Source organism: Schistocerca gregaria, chromosome 2 (genome assembly GCF_023897955.1).
Source record: "Schistocerca gregaria isolate iqSchGreg1 chromosome 2, iqSchGreg1.2, whole genome shotgun sequence".
Lineage (NCBI taxonomy): Eukaryota > Metazoa > Arthropoda > Insecta > Orthoptera > Acrididae > Schistocerca > Schistocerca gregaria.
In genome coordinates, this window is record NC_064921.1 from 409,012,873 (window position 1) to 409,031,535 (window position 18,663).

Consider the following 18,663-nt stretch of genomic DNA (forward strand, 5'->3'; position numbering starts at 1 on the left):
CAATTTTTATCCAGTTTGAAAACAACAGAAATAAGTGGTCATTTCGTAGTCATCTTGGTGAGCAGATGAGTCTCAAAAGAAATAACATGTTTTGTTTCAACACATGGGGGGGGGGGGGGGGGGGGGGGGGGGAGGGAGAACACCGCACACAACCTAACAGCATAATATAGTGCGATTAAAAAAAAAAAAATGTTTACGAACTTACGTGGCGCAATGCGCTTACAACAAGGATAAGTAATATCATATGAACAGGGTTCACAAATGCCACGAGAGAGAGCTACAGTCACAATAGAAAGGTGCTCTCATTGTTTTGAGAGCATTCACAAACTCGCTGAACAATAATTTGAGTTTGGGCAGCATGATATGTGAAATTTCACACTTTTATTAAATTCCTACTCTACAAGTGTAAAATATTCATTTACTATCTACTAAAACACTAATCAGGTGTTCAACAGAAAAGAGATTCAATTACATATGTCACATTGTTTATGTCTGAGACTTGAGTACAAATAAAATTTTGTATACAGTCTGAATCATGCAGTCTTGTACGATCATATACATTGTTACACGAAAATGATAATTAAAATAATTTCCCATACCATAGGTTGTTTTTCTTTTTCAGATCATGAAATTACACATCAAGAGAAAATGGGCCTTTCCTGATAGGGTAGGGAAGTCACTCAGGCTCTAACTTCCTAGCTACAAGTGTGTACAGCAAGTGAGTGCAAGCTATTATGAAACTCACCAGCAACACATGTGAGTTGAAAAATTGAAAGGGTCAACAAGAATAGCTGACTAGTCATGAGTAATGAAAAGAACTCAAAGCCTAGAGGAGGCAAAGATTGTCAGTGACCGAACAAACTGAAAGACAAATGAAATCACGGGGAAGCAGTTAACAATAAAATACAATAAAATAAAAAACAAAAGAAAGGAAATCAGAATAATAAGACAATTTCTAGTACACAGAATACAGATACCAAAACATCAAATAAATAAACAAATAACTTAAACTCGTGGGACTCACTAGAATCCAACGTCGGTGTTCAAACTTGCCCATTAATTTTTCAATACAAGTTTAAAGCAGGATTAGGATGAGGATAAATGTCTCAGCACCAGTTAGATGTGAAAAGTTATGTTATATTATACTTACATAGTAATATTTGGATTTGTTACTGCCCTTTGAGCTCCTACAAGAATAGGCATGACTTGACAGCTCAAGTTGCCTGAAGTGAGGAACCAAAAGGTATCAAACCTCCACTGCAAGCCACTGTTCACAATGAGGCAGACATCTTTGAATTATTGTCTTGGGAGTAAAAATAAGGAGTGAGAAATAAAATCTATTGTTACATCAAACAGATCTATTGAACCTGACATAAGATTTAATCACATAAGGTTTAATCACACATCAAGATCATCCCGATCCCTTCACTGCCTAGAGAAACCTACAACAGAGATTTCAGTCAATTGAAGGTAAAAGTTAAAATATGACTTATAAAAAAGGTGTGATGTCAAGAGTGTCTGCTTGAAGTTCAGTTTCTGAACTCTGGAGGAGTAGCTGATGCTTTCATTAGGTCACATTAGGTTTACAGCAACTATTAAGGCAATAGAAGGCAGAAATTCTCACACTTTAGTCTACATCTACATCTGCATTTTGTAAGCCACATAAGGGTGTGTGGAGGAGGATACATAGCTTAGCAAGATAGACATATTTCCATATTACTGCTCCAGAGGAGAAGTATAATGTTTCCAATCATTTTAACACTTCATTTGATGCTTTGTTAGAAAACCATCATGGCGTTCACATCAAATGGTTTATGCAAACCAAAAAAACTTACATCTACAGGGTGGCACACAAAATGTGTTACCAATTAATTGTTTCTTTCACAATTTACGACGTAGATTAGATATCCTGCTGGGATCTCTACAGCAGTACCAGCAGAGCTTAGAAAAACAAACAAGATACGAAATGATGTGTAATTCACAATACTGCCACTAGGAGACTAGTAAGCAGCAATGGCTGACAATGCAAGACTGGCGACACAGTAACGATCGGCAATTGTGTTACTTTTTCATTAAATGAAAAGCCTTGTTGTGACTCAGAGGCATTATTGACAACAGTTTAACACACGATGGGTTCCTTGCAAGAAGACCATCCACAGGTTGTACGATAAATTTGTACAGAAAGGAACAGTATTTGATGCGAAGCGACCTCGGCCTAAGCCTGTTTGTTTGCCGGAGAATATTGAAGCGGTACGAGTTGCTGTACAGAGAAGTCCCAGGAAATCATGTAGAAAGGCAGCAGTGCAACTGGGAATATCCAGACGCTCCATTCAACGCATTCTTAAAAGTGAGCTCCATATTTATCCATACAAGACGACCTGTGCACAGAAGCTCAACGAAGAACACAAGCAGCAGAGACAACTGTTTGCTCAGTGGGCGGAGGATAGGAAAAACTCTCAACAACGTTTGGTTTTCAGACGAGGTGCATTTTCATTTAGATGGTGTGGTTAACAAACAAAATGGACGCTTTTGGGCCACTGAAAACCACAAGCGCTTCATGAATGACAACATTAAGCTCCGAGGATTACAGCGTGGGCAGCAATTTCCAGTCACGGACTTATTGGACCCTTTTTCTTTGAAGAAACTGAACAGCGAGCGTTATTTGTGCATGCTTCACAATAGCTTCATTCCACAGCTTCTTGCTACTGCTTTGCCCTTCAACACGCAGTGGCTCATGCAAAATGGAGCAAGGCCACATACTGCAAACACTGTGTTGGAAATTTTACACAAGAATTTTGACATGCGGATCATTTCTCTCAGGTTTCCAGGTCTCTTCAGTGATGGACAAAATTAGCCCTCCAATAGTCCAGATCTCAATCCACGTGACTTTTTTCTTTGGGGGTACCTAAAGGAAAAAATTTTCCCGAAACGGCCACATGATTTAATGGAGCTCGGAAGACTTATTCTTCAAGCTTGCAGTGAAATTACGGAAGACATGTGACGTAGGGTAATCACTAACTTCAGCGTTCATTTGAAGAAGTTAGGAAACGAAATGGTGGATACACTGAGCATGTGCCGAGTTAGAACAAATCTCCATGGACGGCTATTCATTGTAGTATATGTTCCTTTCAGATTGTATTGGCAAAGTTTATATTAAAAAACAAAATGGTAACACATTTCGTGTGCCACCATGTAGATAACCACTCATCCCAAACATTAGACTAGTCACTATGCCGCAGGGACAAGAATGACCATTATGTAAAAGCAATTGTTCAAAAACAATGCAAAGAGAATACTGGGAAGGGTGGGCCACATCTTCGAAATCATTCTTCACTAGTACTAGATGAAGCAACATTTGATACAGACAGATATCTGTTTTATCACCATGTGTTGATGCATATAATTGTAACTGTCTAATTTACAAAAAGTTTAGTCCAAGATCTTCTCCCCCTGACCACCTCTTTATCAAATTCTTTCAATCAAACTCAGAGATTCAATGTGCAAGTCTCATACTTACTATAGATTTTGTACGTTCTGGTCGAGCAGCAACAGGTGGAGGTGGAGGTTCTTCATCCACCTCGCTGCTGGTTGGGGCCGAAGTGACATTTCCTCCTCCCTCTGTATCTGGTGTTGTTGATGAAGGGCTGCTACTAGAGGGCTGGCTGAGGCTATGCTGGCTATGACTTGACCCAGATTGCGTAGTCACTTGCCGCAAACTGGGTCTTGGGGATGGCGCTAATTCAGCTGTTGCTGTCAAAAGTCACACTCTCACTATCTCGACTACACAAAAAGAGGCAGTTCTTTTTACAGTTATTCCTTACACAAAATGTCACATTTTTATATGAATGAAGTTACACATTATGTAAAACATTTAAAAAAGCAATGCACAGTTATAATACAGCGAAGCATGACTTAAAATAACAACAGGATAACACAAATGATGTGATGCATCAATACATCAATTAAAAATGATGGCATTAATCATTAAGGCAAAGCACGGAAAAAATGAATGGTGAATATTTTCAAATGCCTCTTTAAAAAGTACAGGATTGCAAACAGCGTAACTAGAAAGATCTAATGCTTCTTAAATTAATGAAAATCCACAAGAAAATAACATTCACCTGCTCTCAGAATTGTCAATTACCTCCAAAATTGAAGACAACCACACTTTTCATGTAGACAGTCATTTATATGTGATTTTTATGTTTTCAACAACAGCTAAAATGCTAGAAATATTAATATCTATCAAATAATATAATAGAGGGAAACATTCCACGTGGGAAAATCATATATAAAAAACAAAGATGCTGTGACTTACCAAACAAGAAAGCACTGGTAGATGGACACAATTTAAAAACACAAAACAAAAACAAAACAAAAACAAAACAAAAAAAAACAAACACACACACACGCTCTCTCTCTCTCTCTCTCTCTCTCTCTCTCTCTCTCTCTCTCTCTCTCTCTCACACACACACACACACACACACACACACACACACACACACACACACACACACACACTCTTCAAGCTTTCGCAACCCAGGGTTGCTTCAGCGAAAGAGGGAAGGACGAAAGGATGTGGATTTGAAGGGAGAGGGTAAGGACTCATTCCAATCTCCTTACCTCTCCCTTAAAACCCACATCCTTTCATCTTTCTCTCTCCTTCCCTCTTTCCTGATGAAGCAACCTTGGGTTGCGAAAGCTTGAAATTTGTGTGTGTGTGTGTTTTTTATTGTGTCTATCTACCACCACTTTCTCGTTTGGTAAGTCATAGCATCTTTGTTTTTTATATATAACTATCAAATAAGATATAAACTGATAATACTTAATGCAGATGAGATTCCTTTATTACTAGAACTAAATCCCAACAGAAAACAAGAATGCTGATACTGGTTCTTGAACAGATGAGATAAAAGACTTCTTCTACAGAACATAGTGAGGAAAGGGAAGATTTACAATTTTCATCCCACACATATGCTCATATTTGACATTCACCCCTCTCCCGAAACTACGAGCAATCCACTTCCTGCAACACTGTTTTACATGACAAAGCAGTCAACATTTAGTGTGTGTGTGTGTGTGTGTGTGTGTGTGTGTGTGTGTGTGTGTGTGTGTGTGTAGCGCGCGCGTGGGCATGGGTGTGTGACTTGCTCTCATATGTTCCATCCCGTGTTTCAAAATTGTTTCTGTTTCCCACCAAGAGAGATAAACATGATTATGAAGCATATATCATGGTACTGAGAATGAAAAAAAGTGTCCCTTAATATCCTCCTGCACACGATATCTCAAGTCAAATACATATATAGAGAAAGAGATGAAACGAGTCTCATATCCGGTATGTTACTCTGAAACATAAAAAGCAGGTACAGATAAATCAGTTGTCATACTAAACACAACAGAATATTAAAAAAAGACTTTTCTCAGTCTGAAGAAACAAAATAAGGAGAAAATAAAAATATGAAAGACAAAAGATATGACATCATGAATAATAAGGAAGGTATAGTTGAAACAATCAAATAACTGAACAACAGAACACTGATTAATGAGAGTAAGGAAATTGTCATGAAAGATCAAGGATGCTTAACAGCAGTAGCCTACAAGGCTGTGGCTCTGTGACAGACTTGTGAAACATCAGATCCACTAATCTGTCTAGCTGTGATATGCGACATTACAGCAGACTTGGGAAATGAAAGAAAACCAAGATCAATCATTTGGTAATATTTTGAACTCAGTCATTCTATAAAGTATAATGATACCAAGATTTTAACACAAGCATCAAGACACTGGGACAGCGTCATCAAAGAATCTATTGAAATTAATATCGAGGAGTATCTTATTAACCATAACATCCGTTTCCAGCTGAGCTCAGCTTGTAACCCAACACTTGATCTTCTGAAGATGCAATGAAGGTAACATCAAGACCCCAAGGGACACAAGTATGAAGATGGAATTAGTACATGTAACAAAGGACACATGTGAAATGGTACCTCAAACAACAGACACAATTCCTGAGGGCATTCTTCCGGGTCTCGAGCGACAATTTGAAAACCACAGGCCTGAAAATAGCACTGCAGCTTCTCCTGGCAGGCATGGAGTTTGGACACAATGCCTGACATGGTAAGAGAATGTCCTAGATCATAGGAGGACTTAAAGCACAGCTTGGATGTGATTCAGAACTTTATACAGCAAGATTGACAATGGATAATAACCACAAAGTACACAAGCAGTGTGCAGAACAGCCACGGCTAGAAGAAAATGCTACAATCACTGCTACTGGGTGGCGCACACCACAGACAGAGCGCCTGATGCAGCTCGGACGGAGGTAGCACCTAGCGCAACATACGCATATTTACCTGACTCATTTCACCCTGGAATCACCATCAGACAGCACCTGAAGAAGACTGCAAGTCCCACAGTTGAAATATCATGAAGGAAAGATGCGAATAACTGGCAGCATTCCAATTATTCAACACGACAATGCCTTGCCGGGAAAGCATGAAGAATTACATTAGAAGACTCTATGGGGAGGAAATGTATATGAATATCAGAAAGTTGGATACACTTCGACAAGGATAGGGGAGACTTCTCAGTCACTTTCTGTTTCCTGCTGTGATGCCGAAAAGAGAACGTGGTTCTCGTGTTTGCTAGAATTAAACAATCATGGCAATTCCAGTGTGGCCAACAGAATTAAACATCAAGTGAGATTAGCATTGTTCAGGGTGAAAGTACATGACATGCGCCACCAACTTGATGTGATGCCCAGAGTGTTGCTGTCTCTACATCTTTTTATGGTAAATTCTCTAACCAGACAAGACAGGGAGCGAGTTAATAGCACCTGCTGGTTCCTAGAGAGGTCACGAGGAAAACATCAGCAATTAGTCATGTTTTGAATATCTTAACAATAAGATGCAGCAGAACGAGGACACTTGCACAGAACAAGGACACTTGAACAGTTGTCAAACTGAGCAAGAAAGATCTCGATGAGACCACCTAGTAGGTATGAGTAAAGGTGTTTACTTTGCAGTTACCCCCAGAAAGCTTCCTGTTGTGGCCTTTGTCAGTGCAGTGGAGCAGGTGGTCCTGAAACTTCCTGCCAGTGAGGCTTAAGAAATTTGACAAGAGACACGTAGGGTGATCACTAAAACCAAGCTGCCCCAATCGAACACCTCCTGTGACAAGAGGTTGGCCCTCAAACAACTCCGGGAAGATGACATCATTCTGGTGTTACCCGCCAATAAGGGGAATGCTACCTTCATCCTACAGAAGGCAGATTATGACAGTATGGTGCGGCAACTTCAGGGCGACCCGATATACAGACCAGTAGAAAGGGACCCCATAGATAAGGTGTGGATAGGAAGACCACTGCTATTCTAAAGAAAACTGGCCTTCCAGAAAAGATCATTAAGCAGCCAAGAGCTAAAGCACCAGTATCACCCAGACTTTATGGCCTGCCTGCCTGCCTGCACAAGGAAGGGGGTTTCTCTACATCCAATAGTCAGCAACAATGGTGCAGCCACCTAACTCACTGCTCAACACCTTGGGATGATGCTCTCACTATATGTGGGGAAGTGTGCCCATCACATTCACAACTCAGAGGATATCCTACAACTCTTCAGGCGGCTACAGATCATGGACTCTGACATTATGGTCAGTTTCGATGTGGCCTCCCTGCTCACCCCCATACCACTAAATATTCACTTGAGCTGATTTGAGGAAAGTTCAACAGTGCTCTCCTGGACTCATTCAGGCACATACTGACCTAAATGTATTTCCTTTATGAGGGTCAATTCTATGATCAAATGGAAGGGGTGGCAATGGGTAGCCCTCTCTCACCGGTGGTGGCTAATCTCTTTATTGAAAGATGTGAAGAGGAGGCACTTACTACGTCAGTTCCTGATCAACTGAAACACTTTTTGGTACGTGGATGACACCTTTGTCATATGGCCCCAAGGGAGAGAAAAGCTCGATGTTTTCTTCGACCATCTAAACTCATGCCACCTTCACATTAAATTCACCATGGAACTGGAGTAGGATTGACTACTCCCTTTCCTAGTTGTGCTAGTTAAGAGGAAGGCAGTTGGTACCTTCAATCACAATGTGTACAGCAAACCACTCACACCAATTTGTACCTGCCAGCCAGCAGTTGCCACCAGCTGTCACAGAAAAATGGTGTACTCAAAACTCTGGTCCACCAGGCACTAACTCTTGTCAGATCCCAATAATTTGGCAATGGAGATGGATATCTATTTTTGTAGAACACAGATTATATATGTTCTTTCTCAAAATGTTCAAAATGCACTGCGCCCTGTTTCCCTGCCAGATATTTCTGAAGAAGTACAAGAGGAAACACAGAGGGTTGCATATTTGTCGCATGTCGGGCTGATATCTGCCAAAATCAGCAAAATTTTCCTAAAACATAACATCAGAAACATGTTCCATACACCCACCACAGTTAAGGCTCTGCTACAGAGCATGAAGGATGAACTGTGTCTACAGAGACTGGGTGTTTAGCATGTTCTATGTAAATGTGGTATGGTATGCATCAAGCAGATGGCAACAACTGTTGATATCAGATGCAGAGAGCACCAAAGGGACACCAGACAGACAGGCAACCAATCCAGCAACTGCTAAGTATTGAGTTCTAAACAATCATTCTACGAAATCTAATGAGGCCAAGATTTTAACACAAACGCTAAGATACTGGGACAGCATCATCAAAGAATCTACTAACATTAAGGTCGCGGAGAATCTTATTAACCATGACATCAGTTTCCAACTGAGCTCGGCTTGGAACCTGGCTCTTCTGAAGATGCAACAGAGGCAACATCATGACCGCAAGGGACACACATATAAACATGGAGTTGGAGATAACAGAACAGTACATGTAACACAGGACACAGGTGAAATGGTACCTCAGACAACAGATACCATACCTGAGGACATTCTCCTGAGCCTCAAGCGGCAATTTTAACACCATCGGCCTGAAAACAACACTGCAGTCGCTAGTGCCAGGCAAAGACTTCAGATGGAACACCTGAGATGGTATACCATGGTAACAGAATGTCTAGATCACAGGAGGACTTTGATTATCACAATCTGAAGATAAAAAGTCTAGCACAGTTTGAACATCATTCAGAACTTAATACAGCAAGGTTGACAATAGATAATAGCCACAAAGTATTCACAGACTGTGCGGAACAGCCGCATCTAGAAGGAAATGCTACAGTCGCTGCTATTGGTTGGCACGTTCCACAGACAGAGCAGCTGATGCAGTTCGGAGTGCAGAGGGAGCACCTACTACAACACAGGCATAAATACCAGACTCGTTCCACACTGGAATCAGTATCAGACAGCACCTGAAGAAGACTGCAAGCCACAGAGTGGAAATATCATGCAGGAAAGATGTGAATAACCTTGCCAGGACAGCATGAAGAATTACAAGTGGAAAGACATTAATGTTACAGTTTCACAGACATTATAATCATAATTAAATCCTGCATAGCATGTAACAGATAGCAATATTGACTTCTGAATAACTGTTCAAAACATTCAAGCAGACAGAAACACTCCTTAGAAGATGATATTGCAATGTGAATGTGTTAATGAATTACAGAAACCGATAAAACACAGACTGATATGAGTAAACAATGTTGATGTATGAGGTGTGATCATAAAGAAACAGGAAACTTTATTTATTGGTCATGAACTTTGTCACTTTCAAAGTAATCCCTAAAACTTAACTAAACTACACTGCCCAGACACGCCATGAAGGCCCTATGGTACTTAACAGCCGCCGTGTCATCCTGAGCCACAGGTGTCACTGGATGCTGATATTGAGGGGCATGTGGTCAGCACATCACTATCGCAGACGTATGTCAGTTTACAAGAGCAGAGTCACTACTACTCAATCAAGTAGCTCTTCAGTTCTCCTCACAAGGGCTGAGTGCACCCCTCTTGCCAACAGCACTCAGCCCGACAATGTTTAACTTTGGTGATCTGATGGGAACCCGTGTTGCCCCACAGCAACAAGGCTGTTGGCTTTCAAAGTAATCTGTATCAGATATAATACACTTGTGCCAGCACTTTCTTTTATCTTTGAAGCACTTCTGGAACTCACTTTTCATTATGGTGTTTGGCTCCTTCAGCAATTCTGTTGATATCTCAACAATGGTGGCCAAACAACATCCTTTCATGGTTCTCTTTGGTTTCGGGAATAAAAAGACAGCACAGGGGGCCACATCTGGGAAATACGGTAGCTAAGGCAACACAAAAGTTTTGTTTTTTGCCAAAAATTCACTGAACAAGCAGAGGTGTGAATGGGAGAATTATTGTGATGCAATTTCCACAAGTGGTTCTGCCACAATTCTAGTCCTTTTCTTTGGATTGCTTCACACGAACAGTGCACAACTTCCAGGTAGTATTCCTTATTGACCATATGACCAAATGGTATGAACTCATTATGCACTATCCCCCTGTAATCGAAGGAAACGTAAGCAAACTTGTCAAATTTTTTTCAGTCTTTGCTCTTCAGGCAGTTTCCAGTGGGTGATTGGGCCTTGACTTTGACATCATACCCATATGCCCATGTTTGTCACCTGTTATACTTCCTTTAGAAGTTTCATTGCTGACTTCATTCAACAACTTCTGAATGATGTCTTTGCAATGTTGTTTTTGGTTGAACTTCATCAATTTCAGACCAAACTTTGCTGTTACGCATTTCATTTCCAAAACATCCAAAAAAATTTGCTTGGCATGAGCCAAAGGATACGCCAACACTACCTGCAACCTCTCTGATGGTGATTCAGTGTTTTGTTGTCTTCAATGTCTTCTCGATCCTCATTGAAACATTCATACCACTCATAAACTCTTGTCTTACTTACAATAGACTCACCAAAAGACATAGTCAACAGTTTGGAGGAGTGCTACACTTTATTCCATTTTTCAACAAAATTTAATGTAACTTATTTGTTCCATCTTTTCCGGAAGTAAAAATTCACCAAGCTGGAAAATGTATATAACCTTTTCAACTGTCAACAATAAACAAAATATTCAAAACTGCTGGAAATGCAAACATACACCAGGAACATGTGTACCAACAAGATAAAAAAAATGAATAAATTTGAAAATCGGATGTATAAAGCTTGTGAAATTAAGAGATTCCAATTAATTTTTTATCATACCTCATAATCCTCTGTGGATTATAACAACACACAATATATCTGAATATTCACAGCTGAAGTCATGAAGACATTGAAGCTACCCATATGAAAGAAGATGCAAATACATTCAGGGTGGTACACACTGAATTCAATATGTGAAGAACTGTGTTGTTGGAGAAAAACACTTTTCCACTCCCCAGACCACACTACAGCCCAAAAGGTCAATATGGATTCCCTTAAGACATCCACAAGTTATAGCCCACCTTGCTGCTATTTCAACTTCTGATCTAGATATGTAAAGTTATTGAAGGTGAAATAATACAGTAAAAACAATAGTGATTACAGAATAAGGACAGTGTTTTAAATGTAAAATTACCCATAAACCGCTTGGATGGAGTTTAGAAAACCGTGTTTCCCTCTTTTCACCTGTAGGAGGAATAATGGCATATCAAATATCAATCGATACTAATTTACTCAATGCACAAATAATACGCAACTAACAGAAAATTATAAAGATTCAAAAATATATAATGGTAAGAAATTTCTACTTACTGATAAAAATGTGCAAATACAGTAAATTTCAACCCAAAGTATGTATTCTGACTCCTGAAATTAATCCATTTAAATAAAAAAGAGAGAGTAGTAGAGAGAACTGCAGAAAGTAAGACAATGGGAAAAGTTGCTAAGAATCAGAAGTTGAGAAAGATCTACCTAACAAGTACACAAGAAAATCAAGCAAACATACTCAACACTTGAAATCCAGAATCTTGATAAATTAATGACTCTTAAAGACACAATGTCTAATGAGGTTGTGAAAAATGGGAAAGATAGTCGATACTAGATAGAGCAATGTCAAAGATGATACTGATGAAAATCAAAACCAGCAAGTAGAAAAGATAAAATGTTGCTAAGGAAATAAAAATAAGGAGAGTAATAATAAGGGGAAAAATCTGGTTGAACAAATCTGGTTAAGTGCCAGTAGAACTCGTGCACCGTATGTTCTGTACAAACTGAATTATGTATATGGATTGTTCACCCATACTAGGAATCAGTAATTTCACCCATTTTTGCCTGTTATTGATATCACTACTGACAAGGTATCAAAATTTGACGTACATGGCCACATCTTTCGATTGCAGTGACATAGAAACTTAAATATTTTACACCGCGAAGGGTCCGTGGCCCTTAGTACGCAACACAAATTTCAGCTTGGTATGTCTACACCTGCTTGAGAAAAAATGGCCTTAAAAAGTGGACAGACGGACAGATAGCAGATGACTTTTTTTTCTTTTTAGACAATTACAAATTAACAATTTCCAGAGTTTTTTTTTTTTACTTTTACTGTCAAAGTATTGTTTGCCAAAATTTCATGATTCTAGGTCACTGGCAAGTAACCTATAGATTTTTATGATTGAGTTTGCTAATATAAAAATATGTTACACAAATGGCCATATCTTTTCACTGCACTAACTTAGAAGTTCTAACTTTTTACATCGCCAAGGCACCTTAGACCGTAGTACGTGGCATAAATTTCAACATAATATGTCCACCAGCTCCTGAGAAAAAGACAGACAGACAGGCAGGCAGGCAGGCAGGGAATGAAGTGATCCTATAGGGGTCCAGTTTAGGGATGGGAAAAACAGGTTAAAACCGATGCCGGTATTTTCCAGTATTTATTTGGTTTTGGGTGTAAAAGGTGTTTTTTTATAATTTTTTACTAATAAATAATTAAAAAACTGAAATATCAATTGGTCATGGCAGCAGTCCTAAAATTTTTCATTCTTTAAAAAAAAAAACAAAAAAAACGACGTGATTTTTATTTGTTAACATTTGCACTTGCTTGAAATATTGTTTTATCATAGAAAATGGGACAAGTGAACAGCAGCATTTTAATAGCAATGCCGATTTAAATGAGCAACTAAATGTGGCATAAGAACTGGTTCATCATTGCTGAAACAATGTTGTCTCTCCTGTCTTGTGTTGTGGCTTACTGTATGCGTGTAAAAGCAATGTGCAAGATGTGTCCCCAACCACTGTATATGGTAGTCTCTCACTGTCATTGCCAGTCTTCAGTTGTATTGCAGAATGGCACCAACCCTAACTGGGAATATTTTTACAAAGTGATGTAGCAATGAAGTACAATGCTTAATTAGTTTTAATAGAATAAAGATTTGTCTGCCCTTTCCACTAAATAATTGCAGATGAAGGAAATCAATTAACTTAAAACTTGACAACAATTCACTCATAATATACAATAAAACTAGAAAATAGCTGACATGCTGTCTGTGTCTACATAATATGTCTTTATATGCTTGTAGCCCTCAGAAATGGATGACTGAACATGACAAACCAGCTTTTTTAACCTCAGTTTTCACCATTTTGCATTAACTGTTCGAAACGTCCAAATAGTGGTATGATCCTCCATTACATGATTTTTAAGCAGAGGTTCAAAAAATTAGAGTCAATGGAAGAATAGTGGTGATCTTTTGTAGTATTAAACCATTTACCACTTTTCAAAGAAAGCAGTGAATGTGGACAGATCAACTTTTCTTTTATTTGCATATTTAATTTAATACTTTTATTCTGTACCTTGAAACAAAGTCAGAATGTTCAATCTTTCTTCAATTTCTACATTTATTACAGGAGAACTAGGAATCAATAAAATCAAAAAATCAGTTATTTCAGAAATTTGTTATTTTGAGTGACTTTATTAGTCTGATTAAATTGGCATTGAAAAAAACTGATATACCTGAAAACTGGTTGTTTCTGTGATAACTGCCATCCCTAGTTCAGTTTTTACTGAAAGAGGTGCAGAATGCCAAAAATAATAAGATACATAAGGGAGAAACAAAAACATATGAGACATTATACAAAAAAGAAAGAAGAAAATACAACAGAAGAAATAAGTAACAAAACTCATGGGAAACTTCTGAAGCTGGAGGAGGGCATTAAGATGACCACCATCTAGCTCTCTAAATGATCAATGAACACACACAAGCTTACATATTGGTAGTACTTTATGGCCAAAAATAGTCAGCAATTTGAATAGTGAGCAATGTTGGTCACTTTATCCCCTCAGCCACCTTGGGACTACCAACATTTTCCACTTTCCACAGCTGTGTTACCTTTCAGACTAGCCAATTCATTTAATTTTATTAACTATGATATATTTTAATTCTCATTTTCTGCTCACCAGTCTATGCCTTTCCCTCTTATTTATACTGTGTTTTGTGTAGTGTTTCATCTAATGTTTGGAGTGCCTTGGTGTCGTATGTTTCACAGTTAATGAGTTTTTTTCATCCTCCACTTTCATAATTTCCTGATGACAGATTAGCTTCAAAAGTTTGAAACTTGTAATCCTTTTTGTGTGACTGACAGCTATAACTGATAGTTATAAGACAATAACTTATTTTTACTGTGTTGGTAACAACTAGTTATGAATAGCTTGAGTTTGGAAATCCAATCTTCTCCACCAGTGATCGCAATAGTAAGCCTACTTATTCAGATACTCAAACAAAATGACACAGTCATCACTTTTACATGGTACTCACCAACCATTTTAGTTGTTGTCATGTACTTTGAACCCTTGGTTTCTTTGCTTGAGTTATCAAACCAGTTGAGAACATCTAACACAGCTTGTGGGTTGCTCTTCTGCTCCTGTTTGCTGATGTTTGAACTCATCAGTAACCTTGCCCATGCTTCTGGCATACCCTGTTAAGATTTTAAAATGCAAATTAACAGAGAATATAATTCATTAAGCAGACAAAACAAGTTAACTAATTCTGATAAAAAATGTCAAGCTGATAAACTGAAACTACACAATACCCCTCTGCAAAAAAGGAGTAATTACATAGACAAATACAGTTTCACTTTGTGACTCCAAAAACATTCTGAAAAATGCCACTAAGATCTGGAATATCACAACTTATCCAAAATATCTAAATGGAATGCAACAAATAGTGACAAGTGTTTCTGAAGCCTATACACTGAAAATTTTGTCAATACCAAATATCATTTATTTACTAATACAGCACAGAGTTCAGATGACCTAGTTGTTTGAAACAGTGCAGTGACAATTATCAAATGTTTCACTCACATTACCTGACACTTACCAAAAATGATGTACATAATTACATTATTACCCAAATAATATTTTCCAATACCACTAATTTACTCAGTCCAAAAACATACTCCACTAACTTTACCTGATATTTTAGGATAGTTGCAAATGCTATGTGCCGTTGTGGAACTGCACCAAATTAATTCAAATCTTCCCAACAAAGTTTGTAACTAGTTATTGTTACAGTTTTATTTTACTCTTAGACAAAGAATGAAAACGATCTGTGCCTCATTATCAAAACCAGAATACAATGTACCAAACACATTACAAATTACCGTTTCCTGCTAATTACAAACAGCGTAAGACCAAACAGGTATCTGAAGAGCTTTTTAAGTATTTCATCTAGCATTATCAGACACCAGAACATGAGGGCACAAATTTTACTAAAAGGCAGGATTAAAGTGGTACAGGTAGACTAACAAGAACTTCCAAACCAATCCATGGTTCACACTTAACACGAGAACCATGTCAAAAATGTGATATACATATCACAATATACAGAGATTATTTTCAGTAGTTCTGGGCACTAATTTAAGAAACTGGTTAAAAATTTTAATGCAGCCATAGTGGCTCAAAAACTGAGTCAATGGAAGGTAAATGTAATGTTAAATAACATGTTACTGATTGTTTAGAATAGTGTTTTTATTAACTGTTACTGTTCATGTCATGGTGCAGATTTATCATTAAGACTAAAACATCTTAATGATGTAACTCCTCTATTAGTTCAAAACAACTGATATCTATGCATGTGGAAGAATGAAGTCAGTTAAAAATATTTTCAAGTTAACAACATTGTATCACAACTGATGCACTAATTAGGATGCTGTGCTTCAACATATACAATGATAGACAATGAAAGCACTAAATTCTAAACAGACTCAATGGAACTTATCTTTACCTTTACATTTAACTGCCAACTTCTTTAAAATTAAAAATATGTGGGTACAAAATTTAGCTGGCTTACAGTCATGATTTTCCAGTAATTCTTAGAGGTTGAAGTTTACTGTACCATTTTCATGTATAAATGAGCAAATGCGTCCATAATTTTATTGTAAAGATTATGATTTTTAACTACCATAGATATGGATCGTTTCTCTGTGTATGATATTCAGTGTTAGTTCAAATATTGGTTTTTATTTGTTTGAGGCACTCTTTCGGTGGCATGTGGCCTTTTCAGTTCACCAACAGTCTGCATATCACAGCAGGTGCTGCAAGGAGCTACCAACAATACTGCAAAAACTGCCAAGGAGAGTCTCAGAATTCACCGGAGTACAGAAAAAATATGAAAACTCTGAGATCAGGCTCTTCTCAAAACGATTACAACAAAATCTAAATCTAGTTATTTGCACCTGTAATGTCAGCAATACGGCATGTGAAAGACATTTGCGATTTGTGTTTATTTTTTTAGTGAAGTCAACAGTTACCACATAAATCTAAGTTAATACAAATAATAATGATACAGTTGATACCTGCTGCTTCTGAGATACTTAAATTTAAATGCATATAAAGTTAATATCTGATAAAAATAAAGAAAGAATATTTAAAGACAGAAAAAGGTCTATAAATCACAACCACTGAATTCTTCCCTTGGATATAACATACAGTACCTGTCCAACTTAATTATTTACACAGTATAACTGTACTGCTCAGTTATTACCTTAAACTTAACATGCAGATCCAATTCTTCCATTGCAAAAATCACTTCAGTACCATTAACAGCCATTCCTACAGTAAACTTCCCTGCCTTTACTTGCACTGAGTTTAAATCTTCTCAGTAGGTTTATCTGCCCTTATCTCTTGTCAGTTCTTAGAAACCAAATACAACACTGCTACTCTTTTATCAACAGCAGAGACATCAGTGATTTTATAACAGAGCCAACTGTGTAGTAAATGAGCAAAATAGCAGCATAAATTAACAGTCATCGAGTTGTAAAGATGACAATTTTGACTCCAGACAGTCTTTAAAAAGCTACTGCAAAAACATATTTTCAAAGGTAGCTGCCACTAAGACATATGCCTAAAATTCTACACAAAACAAAAACTTGTAGTATTTCTGTTGAAATTCTAACTTTATTCAGTCCCCATAACATTTTGGTCATAAAGCTGGAATTCAAGATCTCATCCTACTCTCACAGGCCAGAGAAATGATTTTTTTTTTTTAAGTAAATGGGTGAACAATCTTTCTTAAAAACTGGATTAACAAGTTAGGTGTCCCAACTGAAAAGAATTACAAAAAACCGTAACAGCAAATCCCCATTCACCCATCTCTCTCTCTCACTCACTCAACACACACACACACAAGAGATTATATATATATAGAAGAAAAAGTATTTCAGAAAGTCTTACAACCTAAATTTCACATGAACAATGGTTTCTTTTATATGAGTTGCAATAAACAGCATCTTAGTTTCCACTGCCTTAGAATGTTTCATTTTTTATAGCAATCAATTTAATTAAATTTGGTGGCATTTTAAACAATACAATATGGATATGAGGGAATCAGTCAAACTATAACTGAACACATGAACTGTCATTTGTTTCAAAGCAGCAAATGGAAATCCATAATAAGTAAGCACAGTTACACTTGAAAAGTTATTACTACGTTCACAAAATATTAGCATATACATTCTATGTCCTAGCTCAGCCTAGCCAGCAGTTGTTACAGTGTATTAACATCTGTTTCTTGTTTCACTTACAAACCAGTGTCCTTAACAAGGTAAGACACAATACATTGGGGAAAAAAAAAAACTTTTCTGCAAACTGAGAAATATTATATAATCAAGTATTGATAGAAGTGTTAGAATATCTTTCTTGAAAGTATTTGTGTAGACTAAAGTCTTACAATGAAGTGAACCACAAATACGTACAAGAAGAGAGCAAAAGCTTTGGAAATGTGGTGCTACAAAAGGACACCAAACATCAAAAAGATATATGTGATATCTAATGTAGAAGTAATGTATCTAATTGGGAAGAAAAGAGCTTTAAAGTACAACTTAAAACAAGGGAAAATTGGGTGGAAATATCCTGATATAGTGTGAAATAATTAATCTGGTAATGGAGGGAAGTGGACAGGATAAAAATAGTAGAGGGAGACCAACGCTCAACTATAGAAGGCAGGTGCAATTGGATGTAGGTTGTAACAGTTATGCTAATATGACAATAATACACAGGATAAACTGAAGTGGAGAGCTGCATTAGATTAGTCTTCAGACTGAAGATAACAACAACAATACACCCAAAGTACCATTAATCATGTTCATTAATGAGAAAGATTTGGGCAAAGTGACAACACACAGGTCACACTTTTGACTGGTTTGTCAGAATTTTTTTCACTTCATTTAGTCAGAACTATTTAATACCTGCTTGTAGAGAATCTACTTTGTA

General features: G+C 37.5%; 1 protein-coding gene across 2 annotated transcripts in view; it reads right to left on the minus strand.

Moving 5' to 3' along the window:
- The window catches only part of LOC126322829 (serine/threonine-protein kinase Pak), a 162,971-nt gene that overhangs the window by 74,984 nt on the left and 69,324 nt on the right, over window positions 1-18,663 (minus strand). Inside the window, exons 1-3 of one of the 2 annotated variants that reach the window (XM_049994588.1) lie at window positions 16,937-17,009; window positions 14,711-14,870; window positions 3,518-3,750 (exon numbers count right to left, since the gene is read on the minus strand). In XM_049994588.1, the coding sequence (XP_049850545.1) occupies window positions 3,518-3,750; window positions 14,711-14,870; window positions 16,937-17,002 (459 nt within the window). In that variant the 5' untranslated portion in view covers window positions 17,003-17,009. Of the gene's footprint in view, window positions 1-3,517; window positions 3,751-14,710; window positions 14,871-16,936; window positions 17,010-18,663 lie in introns of those variants that run through there. The other variant, XM_049994587.1, reaches the window with a different exon arrangement.